This window comes from Polypterus senegalus, chromosome 13 (genome assembly GCF_016835505.1).
Source record: "Polypterus senegalus isolate Bchr_013 chromosome 13, ASM1683550v1, whole genome shotgun sequence".
Classification (NCBI taxonomy): Eukaryota; Metazoa; Chordata; class Cladistia; order Polypteriformes; family Polypteridae; genus Polypterus; species Polypterus senegalus.
Window position 1 is genome coordinate 87,639,549 of NC_053166.1, and position 14,489 is coordinate 87,654,037.

The 14,489-nt window shown below is 39.1% G+C and overlaps 1 protein-coding gene across 1 annotated transcript in view; it reads left to right on the plus strand.

The window, feature by feature from the left end:
• Positions 1-14,489, plus strand: part of syt5a (synaptotagmin Va) — a 56,642-nt gene that overhangs the window by 1,826 nt on the left and 40,327 nt on the right. The window contains exon 2 of the mRNA XM_039774132.1: positions 13,002-13,167. Coding sequence (XP_039630066.1) covers positions 13,008-13,167 — 160 coding nt within the window. The 5' untranslated portion in view covers positions 13,002-13,007. The remainder of the gene's footprint in view (positions 1-13,001; positions 13,168-14,489) is intronic.

Here is a 14,489-nt window from a genome sequence, read left to right on the forward strand (position 1 = left end):
GCCATTGAAAATTAATATAAGCAGAGATGAGGTACCCAGATACATACTCTCAGGCGTCAGCAAAGATATCTCGCTAGCCCATGAATCCATTACTATGACAGGTTAAAGGTCATCCTGCTGTTGGTTTACATATAGGCTATTTACAAAGAGCGATCAAGAAAGTTCTGAAAGAAAAAAAGAAAGAAAGAAAGAAAGAAAGAAGTACCACACATTTCCCATAAAAGTAATGGAAGGAAGTCATGTGAAAGCTTTGGTTGGCACATCAGGTTACACTGTCTTTTTACAATATATATATATATTTATTTTTTTTAGTTTCCGCTCATATTTTATGCATTGCAATCTAATGAAGAAGAATAAGAGAAGATTAATGTACTCACTCTGCTAATTTTGGAAAGCAGACTTATGGAGCCAAATCACTTCTTGTCATCACTTTTTTCTAAAGGAGAGGAAGACAGGCTGTTTTATCCATGAATCTAATCTATTTGATAAAAATCACCACTCAGTATTACATTTTGATTCCCAGTCATTTAATGCTTTCAGAATAATGTCAATTTGAAATTTGAGGTGCTGCTGTATTTACTACTCTTTATGAATTCTGCACAGAATTTCTCCTTAACTAATGTAAGTATAAAGGGTCTAGAGCAAAAGCAGTTTGATGAATATCTACAGGTTGGTTAAATATAACTAACTGCTTATTTAAGTGGCTGATGGTTAAACAACCATCTGTGCCTCCTTGGTTTTGTTGAGGAATGCCTTTTTAAAGTACTTCCTATTACCTTCTTAAATTTGAACACTTGTACTATGTTTGCTGTTCATGAGACTGAGCTTTAAAGATTGAACTCCTCACAGCTCTGCAGTTCTTGTAGAACCTCTTCTCTTATTTCTTTCTGTAATGCAGAGTCAAAATTGAGTTGCAGCATTCCAGATGAAGATGGACAATTGTGCCGTACAGTTTAAGAACAAGCTTTCTTGACTTCTTCTCCACACAATCCAACTTCTGTGAGCTTTTGCAGTCACTTGATGAATCTATAAATTGGGCTTTTCTAAAAAATGACTTCATTTGCACTAAATAATGTGCATTTTTTCTTACTTTATGTAAAATGCATCATGTATTAGTATTAAATGTAATTTGCTACATCACTTGTCAATTCAGTTCATATTCATGTAATGATTTCTCTGGTACCTATTAAATCACATTATGTAGTAGCTTAACATAACATTTGTAACATTTGTAGATCTGCTTAATCCAGTTCACAATTGCTGGGTGCCAGTGCCAGTAACGCCATCTGTAATATGACACCAGTCCATCATAGGACCTAATCTCTCACACATGCGGTACAATATCAAGTCAGCAATGGCCCTAACGTGTGTGTCTTTAGAGATATGGGATGGAAAAACTGAAGCACCAAAAAGACTGTAAAGTCATGGGGAGAATGTGTCAGCTCTACATCAATAACTACAGGACATGGGATTCAAACCCTGAACACTGAATCAACAAGGGATCAGTGCTTGCCACTGTGCCACGTTCATAATGCATATTTGACCATCTTGTTTATTATGATGTGATGCAGTTGTTAGCACTGCTGCCTTATGGCCCCAGACACCTGGTCCAGTAGATGTATGTGTGGAATGTCCACATACTCTCTGTTTCTGTGTTGTTTTTTTCTCCTGGTATTCTGCTTTCCTATCATATTCTCAAAACTCTGTGTTTGGTCAATCAGTGGCATACTGAGTACTCTAAATTGTCCCTATGTCAAGTTGTGCTTCAGTGTACCCAGCAACAGCTTGGCCTTCTGTGCAGGGTTAGTTCATACCTTGCGTCTGATGCTTCATCACTGTGGGATTGTGGAGTTAAATAAATTGTTTTGAGAAGTGAATGGATTGATAGCTAAAGTGAGTTTTTGAGTGTGCATATATCAACTAGATGACATTAATATGCCACAAGCTGGTCAAATATTCGGGAAAAACAATGCCATTGTATTGTATTTTTTGTAGTAAATGTACTTGATTTATTTAAAAATTGCATGTTATTGGTCATTGATTGCGTGATTAGAAAGCCTTCAGCAGCTCTGTGAGAAGAGTGTGGGTGTGAGCCACAGTTAATCAGATTAGCGGTCAGACAGAAAACTGCTGACACGGACATGCGATAAGCTCCAGGCTGCTAATCCACTTGTCCGTGTCTCTGTGAAGGCTAAGATTTGGGGCAGAGTGCTCCTGATCTTTAGACCAATGCCCACGATGGCCAGGATATCCATTTTCTAAATTCACTAAGCACTTTTTTTGTGGAAAGGTGAACTGAAAACAATACTTCAAAGCCCTGACAGAAAAATCCTGGGGATACACACGGATGTAATTTGGCCTCGATTCAATGTGTTTTTTATTAAGTGCATTTCTGCTGAAGAGCCCAAGGAAATACGTAATAGTTTTAAATTTAGTCTGGCTAAAAGAAATATAAGATAATGCTAAAATATTAACAATGAGACATCATGTAGTATATTCAGAAACACAGCAGTTCCTTGTACATTCTGCATATGTATGGCTGATTGTAAGTCCTGTGTCCAGTCCAGGTTTGCTGTATTTAGAAAAGGCAATAGTTAATATTTATATATCAAACACAACATAAAATACTTTCCATTTGCAGCAACTTTTCTTATTTTTCTAAAATATATTTAAAGCTTGAGAAAGCAAATTGCAACTAGAGTAAGGTGACCAGAATTTTTTGGGCCAATCCGGGGACATGGGGGTGGAGGTTAGAGGAGCGTAGACCACATACAAAGCGAAAGCTTATCACGTGATTTCTCGCCAAAGTTGCAGGAAACCGGGGACAAAACGGGGACATGTTTCTGAGTGGGGACAGTTGTCCAAAATGGGGACTGTCCCCGGAAAACGGGGACAGATGGTCACCTTAACTAGAGAAGCATGACCCTCCTTTTAGAGGTAAGAAAAGGCGACAAAAGATTGGTTGGAGGGTAAACCATCTCCTGGCCAATAAACAGTAGCACTTGGAGTGGAACCATATTGATCTTTTACAGATGAAGTCACTCCTACCTTGTGATTATTTTGTACCTAAGAACATTGTTTTTGTGTATTATCATATTCATGAGTGCAGAGTGTTCTTATTAAAATCTGATATTTATGAATGTGTGCATCAATATGACAGACGATAGATAGATAGATAGATAGATAGATAGATAGATAGATAGATAGATAGATAGATAGATAGATAGATAGTCATAAGAGTAAGGACATCAAAGAGGAATATTCCAGACATATACCACAGGAGATCTCCATGACAGAGTGAATGAGCCACACTGCTGTCGGAGACGTCCTGTCCATACAAATGTCCAGATGCTGCATCTTAAATAAAGATTTGACAGCAAGTTGGTGTGCTGTGACTTGACTTTTAATATATTTTTTTCTTATCAAGATAATTTATGGAGCAGATTTTACTAGATGTAAACAGAGTCAGGTTTCTTTCTTGCAAGGTTTCAGGTAATAGGAGCACAGATGTTGTTGAAGTTTAATATTTTAAGGCATTTTTCTTCATCATGGCACCACAAAGTGATGATATTTTGAGTGTTATTTGGAGATGCAAGTAAGAATTTCACGATAATCTGTACATTTGACAACAGGACTACTACAGCTACTTCTGTGCTAGGAAGTGTTACTGTAAGTCCTGCATATGCTTCGGGGGATGAAAAGGCAGTGTCAGTATGAGAAACAGAGGTTTGGAAACTTGTTTTTCTTTCCCTGGGCCTTAGAGGACAAACAACCTAGCAGGTGTCAGTGATGCTTGACCATTGTTTAAGAGAGCCAGATCACAAGGGGTTAGCAGGAGGTCATCTGATAAGGGCCAGCACATGGTGGCAGGCCATGAAAAGTGATGACTGGCAAGAGGCTTGTCAATAACTTTCAGCCCCGCATTGGCTGTACCCAAATCCTGAGCCTCCTTAGGTTTAACAACTGAGGAATTTCCAGAGAGATTCAGTCCAATAAAGGCAACTGGTTGACTCATGGGAGTTCAAAGTCAATTTTAACTAGAAGGATCACAAGTTCATGCTATGGATGTTGTTTTTATCTTTTTGTTCCTATTTTGTATTTTCCTTTATTCATCCCTTCATTTCCAATGTATATACAGTACAACCTTTTGTTACCCTCATCGGTGTTGCTTTGGGTAAAGGGATCCAGAAAGATGGAGCAGTGGCACAGTCACTGATATAGAGGATGCTGCTGCAACCTCTGCTGAAGTAAGAAAGTGCCTCAGACCCAAAGGGACTGCTCCAGACTTTTACAAATCCAGCCACAAAGCTATTGATTTAATTTTTAGAATCAGAAATAGATACAGTATTTTGTGAATTTTTAGCCTATATAATGGTGAGAAACCACTGTGACATTGGAGTGGTACAGAACAACAACAACAATATTTATTTATATAGCACATTTTCATACAAATGATGTAGCTCGAAGTGCTTTACAGGATGAGGAAAGAGAAAAAAAGACAAAATCTAAAAATAAAATTCGGCAATACTAATTAACATAGAAAAAGTAAATAAAAGTAAGGTCCGATGGCCAGGGAGGACAGAAGAAAACAAAAAAAACTCCAGCCGGCTGGAGAAAAAAACGAAATCTGCAGGGGTTCCAGGACACGAGACCACCCAGCCCCTTTCTAGGCATTTTACCTAACATAAAAGATCTCAATCAGTCCTCAGTTTTTTCATGCTTCACATGGAAGAACTTGATGATGATGGTCATGTGGACCTGTGTCCTTCAATCCAGTAATGGTGGGGCAGCACGGTGCTTTGATTGGATGGTGGCGCAGATCATCACCACAGAAAGCTCTTTACAGACAGGATTTAAAAGATGGTAGTCTGTGAGTGCTTCACAATCTGGAAGGGGCAGGATGAGTTTCTGGAAGCAGGCTGGACGGGGTGAGATGTTTGAGTGGTTGCAGTCCATTGGTAAGGACTGAAAGCACATTGTTTAAATCAGGAGTGTTTGGGAAAGGGAGCTGAGACTTCCTTAAAATAACTAAATTAGAACCCTCCATGTAGGTGTTACAGTAGTTCTTGCCTGTATGGAGCATCTTCTCAGAGATGGTGAAGAGTCTAACAGCAATTGTTAATACTCAAAGAATTAGTTTTGTTTCCTGTTATCCGTAAAATTGCAGACATAAAATAACTGGACTCATTAGGCTCTTAGAATGCAGTGTTCAATAAACAAACCCATTATCGGGATGATTCTGTGACAGTACTACCGGGAGGACAGCTTGCACCGAACACATACAGGACCAATGGGAGATAGGTGCGCTTTGTAAGAAGCTGGCATCCAAACTTAAGCAAGAAACACAAAAGTCAAAGCAAAGTTGCATGATTCTGTGACAGACAGCCTTTAAGTGTGCATCGTTGAAGAAAAGTGTCTTTTTTCCCGCGTGATGCTGGTATGTTTTTTGTTTGAAAACTCTTTATTTGTGTATAATTCAATTTATATGCCTAACACAGGCAAATCCTTCATAGTAAGGCAATAAGATTTCAGTGTTCTGCCAGCAGGACTCCCCCAATTATCAATATGCAGCATCTGAAGACAAAATGAGTACATAAAAACACAGGAGTTTCTTTATTATATTATGTTAATGCTAATGCAGTTTTCCCCTGAGCTACAAAACAGCCAGGCACAGTGTGGTCACTGAAAAATTGTTAATTTGAATAATGTCTGACTTGAATTCATTTAAAACATTTTTTTTGTCATGGTGTGAGCTCACCCTACCCTTTTACAGGGCTGAGTTGTATACATTTTGTGCTGTTCCAGATAGTGAGTGGCCTGTCAAGGATGTCAGTTCAGGCTGTACTTTCTCTGTTTACGTTGTGTTTATTTTTTTGTTTTTCTGTGTGTGTAGTTAAGGGGAATTGGTGTCTGGATGGCAGGGTGTGTGTGTGTGATTGTATATGCTACAGTACATCTCGAAAGTATTCACAGCGCATCACTTTTTCCACATTTTGTTATGTTACAGGCCTTATTCCAAAATGGATTAAATTCATTTTTTTCCTCAGAATTCTACACACAACACCCCATAATGACAACATGAAAAAAGTTTACTTGAGGTTTTTGCAAATTTATTAAAAATAAAAAACTGAGAAATCACATGTACATAAGTATTCACAGCCTTTGCTCAATACTTTGTCGATGTACCTTTGGCAGCAATTACAGCCTCAAGTCTTTTTGAATATGATGCCACAAGCTTGGCACACCTATCCTTGGCCAGTTTCGCCCATTCCTCTTTGCAGCACCTCTCAAGCTCCATCAGGTTGGATGGGAAGCGTCGGTGCGCAGCCATTTTAAGATCTCTCAAGAGATGTTCAATCGGATTCAAGTCTGGGCTCTGGCTGGGCCACTCAAGGACATTCACAGAGTTGTCCTGAAGCCACTCCTTTGATATCTTGGCTGTGTGCTTAGGGTCGTTGTCCTGCTGAAAGATGAACCGTCGCCCAGTCTGAGGTCAAGAGCGCTCTGGAGCAGGTTTTCATCCAGGATGTCTCTGTACATTGCTGCAGTCATCTTTCCCTTTATTCTGACTAGTCTCCCAGTTCCTGCCACTGAAAAACATCCCCACAGCATGATGCTGCCACCACCATGCTTCACTGTAGGGATGGTATTGGCCTGGTGATGAGCGGTGCCTGGTTTCCTCCAAAAGTGACGCCTGGCATTCACACCAAAGAGTTCAATCTTTGTTTCATCAGACCAGAGAATTTTGTTTCTCATGGTGTGAGAGTTCTTCAGGTGCCTTTTGGCAAACTCCAGGCGGGCTGCCATGTGCCTTTTACTAAGGAGTGGCTTCCGTCTGGCCATTCTACCATACAGGCATGATTGGTGGATTGCTGCAGAGATGGTTGTCCTTCTTTAAGGTTCTCCTCTCTCCACAGAGGACCTCTGGAGCTCTGACAGAGTGACCATCAGGTTCTTGGTCACCTCTCTGACTAAGGCCCTTCTGCCCCGATCGCTCAGTTTAGATGGCCGGCCAGCTCTAGGAAGAGTCCTGGTGGTTTTGAACTTCTTCCACTTACAGTTGATGGAGGCCACTGTGCTCATTGGGACCTTCAAAGCAGCAGACATTTTTCTGTAACCTTCCCCAGATTTGTGCCTCAAGACAATCCTGTCTCAGAGGTCTACAGACAATTCCTTTGACTTCATGCTTGGTTTGTGCTCTGACATGAACTGTCAACTGTGGGACCTTATATAGACAGGTGTGTGCCTTTCCAAATCATGTCCAACCAACTGAATTTACCACAGGTGGACTCCAATTAAGCTGCAGAAACATCTCAAGGATGATCAGGGGAAACGGGATGCACCTGAGCTCAATTTTGAGCTTCATGACAAAGGCTTTGAATACTTATGTACATGTGCTTTCTCAATTTTTTTATTTTTAATAAATTTGCAAAACCCTCAAGTAAACTTTTTTCACATTGTCATTATGGGGTGTTGTGTGTAGAATTCTGAGGAAAAAAATGAATTTAATCCATTTTGGAATAAGGCTGTAACATAACAAAATGTGGAAAAAGTGATGCGTTATGAATTCTTTCCAGATGCACTGTATGTGATTGTTATATTTTACTGCAGTTCCATGATTTAAAATTGTTAGATTCAAAAATTGATGTGTATTTTCTAAGGATGGGAATTGATTAAAAATTAATTAATCACATAAATCATGAAGTAAATGCACACTGAATCACAAAATTAATGTAGAATCAACACAAAAGAAATTAAAAAAAAAAATAACGGTATAGTTTAAACTTAAACAATGACATTAAATATGAACTTTTAAGAAAATTCTACTTGAGCAAGTGCAGCCAGATATTAAATGCCTTCCTAAAAGGCAAGTTGAAAATAAGGCAATAACAAAATGAGGCCAATGTATTAATTCTCAATTTGGCATTGTATATGAGACACAGATGTCTCAAAGTAAAAAATGATCGAAACGACTGTTGACTTTGAATGCACTGCTGAAGGCTGATTTAATTGAAATTACAAGGATCTCTTAAATGGGCATATATCAAAACTCCGCAAATAGTATCCTAAATTGTTCATGACCATCAACGACTTGATAATTATACTCTGCAGAAGTGTTTTTCAGCTAACGCACCATGGAAATAACAGTGTAGTAACCCGGGTCCTGACCTGAGAGACACATGCTCCTCAGGTGGTCGAGACCTGTCGAGAAGGATGGGACTACCTGGAGAAGCTGACATAAATGCAGCTCCGTGATTGCCATTTTGCAGACACGGCACTTAGAGAGTACTTCAGCAGCAGGAGATGTATCGAGGTTCCTTCTGAGTGGGTGCATGTTTGCCAGTGAATCTTGCAGAGACAAGGGCCAGTGGGCATACGAGTTGCCTCTGACCCTTGGACAGTGGAGTGAGGCAGAGAGAGGACCGCCTGTATGAGTGGGCAAAGGGATGAAGCAGCTGGGAAATGCCTCCAAAGTGCTCACTGAGTGTTGTGTCTGTGAATATCAATCTCCGAGCTGCATTTTTTGTTACCCCCCTGCTCCACCCCTTCAGAGAGTTTAGCATGTCTAAGTTATTTAATGCTTTTGGGGTTGGTAGAATAGTGGGGTGCCTTACAATATTTTGGGTTATAAAAAGTGTGCCACCACAGAAAAAAGGTTGGAAAACACTGCTCTACCTACATCTTTGCTCCTGGATCACTAAAAAAGATCTCAGTAGCTGCTATCTCGCTTAAAAACGGACACTGTGCATTACTTGGATGGTTATGTTGCATTCTTTGCATACATTAGTGAAGATACTGCAAACTGGAAAATGGGTAAGGATAATAATGGTCAGGGTCACTAATGACCTTCTGATGTCAGCAGATACTGGTTCTCCTTCTTTACTCATTCTCCTTGACCTGATAGCTGCTTTTGATACAATTGATCATAATATTCTTCTTCACCATCTGCAATACACCATTGGACTTTCAGGAAATGTTCACAATTGGTTTAAATCTTATTTGACCGGTAGAACTGAGAATGTCGCTCTTGGCAGTGCAAAATCTCACACCCATAATGTTACTTGTGGTGTTCCACAGGGCTCTGTGTTAGGCCCCATCCTTTTCATCATTTACATGCTCCCCCTTGGAAGTGTCATTAGCAGACATGGTCTATCTTTCCATTGCTATGCCGATGACACACAGCTTTATCTTAGGACTACCCCCACCTCCTCTACTGCTCCTCTGCCAACATCTACACTGACTATTTGTTTGGAGGAAATAGAGACATGGATGAGGCTCAACTTCCTTCAGCTGAACATATCTAAAACAGAAGCTATTTTAGTTGGCACACCACACCATATTCGTTCTTCTGCCATCACCAGCATCACTTTTTCTGGTCAAAACATTCCTCTTTCTATATTTTTGGGTGTTAAAATGGACTCTCAACTCACTTTTGACACCCACATTGAACATCTCTGTAAGTCATCTTTTTATCATCTCAAGAACATTGCTAAACTTCGTCCAACACTTACCCTGGCAGATGCAGAGAGACTTGTCCATGCCTTTGTCTCATCCAGGCTGGATTACTGTAATGCGCTTCTCATTGGGATTCCTGGCAAGAGTATCCAGAGACTCCAGTACATTCAGAACAGCGCTGCCAGGATCCTGATGAGGGTGCGAAAGTAGGACCACATCACTTCTATCTTGAAAACCCTTCACTGGCTCCCTGTACCACTTAGAATAGAGTACAAGGTTTCCCTCCTTACCCATCAGTGCATCTATGGATCTGCTCTTCTGTATTTACAGGAACTCCTTATCTCTCATACTTCCTCACACACCCTCTGCTCTGTACATACTAACATTCTGCAAGTTCCCAGAACTAAGCTTAGCAGTATGGGTGATAGGGCCTTTTCTTCGGTGGTACCGAGGCTGTGGAATTCTCTCCCTGATTGCCTGAGAGCCCCACAGTCGACTGATGCTTTTAAACGAAACCTAAAAACTTATTTTTTTAGAAAGGCATTTTGTTAAATTATTTCTATAGATTATCTTGTTTGTTAATTTATTTTTATTTTGTAGCACTTTGAGATTGTTAAATATAAAGCGCAATATAAATAAAATATATTATTATTATTATTATTATTATTATTATTATTATTATTAATCATTACATTGCTCTTTCGTTTCGTCAGTATATTAGGACAGTCAGCACTGTAAGCTACCTGGCAGACTGGCGAGTTAAATACGCGGGTGCTAAAACAGGACAATGAATTCAAATTTAAAGAGGTCTGACCAACAACATTTTCTCCTGTCTAAGGTGCGAACCTTACGTTTGTGCTATAATTCAAATCCTTATATACTGTATGTAGTCGTTGAATGTTTATAAAAAAAAAAAAAGTTATAATTACCACAGCATTTCAAAAATATTTATTTTCAATTTTCAGTAAGGACTTTAAACATGTGGCCCCTTAGATTTTAATTGGCCTTATATTTGTATGAAATACAAATGACTATCTTAAACATAATATACAAAGCAAATAAACAACTCTATTTAATAAAAAATAAAAGTAGGCCTATCGCATTTACATTTAAGGAAAACAAAACAGAACCATGTCAATAAAATTAAAAAGTGCACTCCTTTACCTCACAAAATGTTTTTTTATGTAGCCCCAAAATCCACACTACTTTACTCAAACATTCATTTTCACGCTGCTGGGCTGTAAATGAATGTGAGAGGACTCTGGTGGATCCGTCATAGTGAGCTCTCGGTTCAGTTATTTTATATTCCCTCACTTCGGACTGCAGTGAATACGTTTCCACAAACAACCTGTGTTTTTTCTCATAGTGGTGCATCACATTGCTACTTTTTACTAAAGCCAGAGTTTCGGAGTACAGGAGACAAAGAAGGGATTAACATATATTGGTTCATCCATTAATCTTTGAAAGTTTAGTCTTCTGTGTTTACTTTCCTTTTTTTGGAACAAGCCCTGCTCCCTGTTGCGGTTTAGTTTCTTTTATTTCTTTCTGCTGCATCCACACATTTTACCCAAAACACTGAAACAAATGCATTGATTCTCTCTCTGTTGAGGGACATAAATAGACATACACACCTTAAGAAGAAAAAAAAGAATTGCTGCATGAATGTTATCATTCTCATTCATTTCTCAGAAATGCATCACAGTCCGGATAGTGCTGTCACTCAGTCTGGGTCCAACATTAACGCTGCCTGTAGTAGATCCTCGTTTGGTTTTAGTGACACTCAAAGATAGCTTATTTAGCACTTATGTGACATGACATTGATTAAATTTTACACAAACATGAAATGAAAAAAAAAAGAGAGCATAACTTTTACCTTTGCAAATTTTCTCTAGCATTGCTCCAGCATTGGCATAAACCACCCTCCCGCCCTCTTTCCTCCCATTCCCCTGCACCTATGTCAGTAAGTAAATCCAGTGCTACGTATTGATAAGTGACATTATCGCCGTGAATCACGTAATACGAAATTTTAAACCTTTATGAAAATTTTATTTCATTAAATTTTTAAAGGTGCTATATAAATACAGTACCGGATATGTATGTAATTCTTTAGGTACACACTTAACTCTTTTGTATTATTGTATCATATTGTTAAACAAAAAAATTACATGAAATGCCATCCTCACTAAAGCCTCGTTGCCAGCCATGGATGTGACAAACATGTTAAACAGGTCACATTAATTAATGCATTAACTTTCTCAGGCGTAATATTTTGTATGGATTAATTGTCACCATGATCAGAAAGGGTACAGATGCCAGTAGAACTGTCCGCATGTCTACCAAAGTGGTACCATTTATCAAGGATGGAGAGCAGCCAAGGCAGCCACTAAAGCACAGTGAGACTGGTGTGCTACACACAGCACAGGATTGGGTGATGTCAGTTGACTTAGAAAAACTTACAATACCATCTCACATCATCCAGACCACACTGAGACCTGACATCTTTATCAGTTTGGAGGCCACAAAACAGCTCATTCTGGTAGAGCTTACGGTTCCATGGAAGGAGAGGATGGAGGAGACCCGAGAGAGGAAGAAAGCACAATGTGAGGAGCTGGTTGAGGGCTGTCAGCGGTGAAGGTGAAGAACAAGGTGCTTGCCTGTAGAGGTGTGCTATAGGGGGTTTGTAGGACAATCCCAGTGGAAGACCTATAGAATCCTTGGCATCTTGGGGGCAAGCAAGGCAAGAGCCATCAGGAGTAACATGGAGGCTTCAGGGAAAGTCTCTGATTGTATTTGTGTTTCCAATTTGTTTTTGTGTTTTCTGATTTGTTTTTGTATGATTTCATTTGTTTTTGCGCATTGCACTTTAGGGCCACAGTAAAATGCTGCTTTCTTTGGCACATTCAGTTTGCCTATAGTGGATTCCCTGAGGTGGGGTGTTTCTGAAAGTGGAGCCAAGCATTCAGTTTAAGAGGAGCAGAAAGCACAGAGCTGGACCTCAGGAACCTCCCATTACACTCTTTATCGACATGGTGGGACAAATTATAACTATACGGGTATACTAGCCGTGGTACCCAGCATTGCCCAGATATAAATGAACAAGCTAAAACTGTACCTACTGTCTTAAATAAGAAATGTTTACAAGCTCTGATGATGATGTCCTTCCATCAGTCTCAGTGCACCCCTGCTGCCTGATGGGAATTGCAGTCCCTATATTGGAGCTGGTTTAGGGTTGTCTCCCTCCCTTTGCACTCTCTCATCTGCATATGCCATACAGCATTTTATCTGAAGTTGGACCAACAACACCAGTTTTTAGATTATTAGTGATCAAATTAACAGACATACAAACATTTTATGATTTTATTTCTATAGATAATGCACAGAGGAGTACTATGATATGAGTCTGCAGCTGGAACTGCCAAACAAACCACTTGAGAGTGAACTGATTGACACACTGCAGTCCATCGGCAGCCTGCCATTTTAAGCTTGGATGGTTTCTGCTTAGACTCTTACCTTCACTAATGGGTCTTTTCTTTCTTTTTTTTCAGGGGAAAATGCGTGTGACACCCATGCCAGAGGTGAGAATGTTGAGGTGGTCATCCATCCAGTTGGAGGATGCAACGTTGGCGACAGAGTCGGCACCCAGTGGCAACAAAACAAAAAGCTTTGATGACCTAAAGGCCAAATTTTATGAACTACTGAAACCCATACCCCGTGAGTGAGCAAACCTGTTTGTGGATCTTGAAGTTCCATGTAGATTTACTGTATTTTGAGTTACAGAAATGCCTCTTTGATGTGACCAATTTAATTATTTCTAGTATAGCAGTCGACAGAAAGATTTAAATTTACAGTACTGTGAAATTTCTTGATCTTTATTTTAAGAGGAATGCTTCAAGGTAAACAGTCCTTCCTTCCTTTATTTTGAGAATTGGCTGGGAGTTTGCCTTTAGCTTTTCTCTTTGTCTATCATTTGTCCCCTGACCTCTCACTTCTATGCCTGTGACATTTAACATATAATTGAAGAGCAGGGACATTGAAGGATCTCTAATGGCGTTTTGCTTGAGCATTGTCTTTTGTTACTTTTTCAACAGTCCATGTGGAGCGCCCCCAGTTTTAATCTTTGGCTTTCTTCTTCTTTTTGTTTAAATATGTTTTGAGATTCTGTTTTTGTTTGAATTGCTTGTTAATAACCTCTGTTTTTGGATACTATTTTTGAATTTGCCCTCTGTTGTTTTTCCATTTTTTGTTTTACTTTCTCACCACATTTGCTTCATTGTTACTTTGCCCAGATCTGTGCAATTACTTTAATGTGCATGGTCAGCATGATTGGCACAGTGGTGTGATGTGCTGCCATCTTTCAATTTGCTCCTGAATCTTGGAGACCTGAAACAGGGATGAAACATTACAATTCCTATTTTAGACCCATCTTCATGAGTATTGCAAGTAAGAATTTTGCTGTACTCTGTACATTTGACAATACTGACCCTAAAAACCAGTGTTTCCCAAACTCGATCCTGGGGACCCCCTGTGGCTGCAGGTTTTTGTTCCAACCAGATTCCTAGTCAGTGACAACACCTGATAACACTGAACTCATTTAATTAGCTGGTATTTTGTTTTCTCTTATTTTACATTCAGAAAAGCACAGCAGCATAATTTTTACATTTATAAGACATTTAGAAATATATCTGCTTTTTCTATAGATTTAAATGCTTAACTTCTCTTTTGGTAATTTCATTATATTTTTCCCTTTCTCTGTGCAGTTTTTTCCATTTGTTGTATCTTATTAATGACAATCAAAAATGAGCAGAGCAGACACACTGGCAAACAGCACTGAATAATCAAAGGCTGCAACTACTTTAGCATCAGACCCACTAATTAGTAAATAACGGATTAATTAAACAATTATAGAACACCTAGAAAAATAGATTAAGTAAAATCAAGATGAAAATATTGTTAAAAAGAAAAAAATACATTATTCCCATATAACTGCTCGGTACATTTTTATATATATATATATATATATATATATATATATA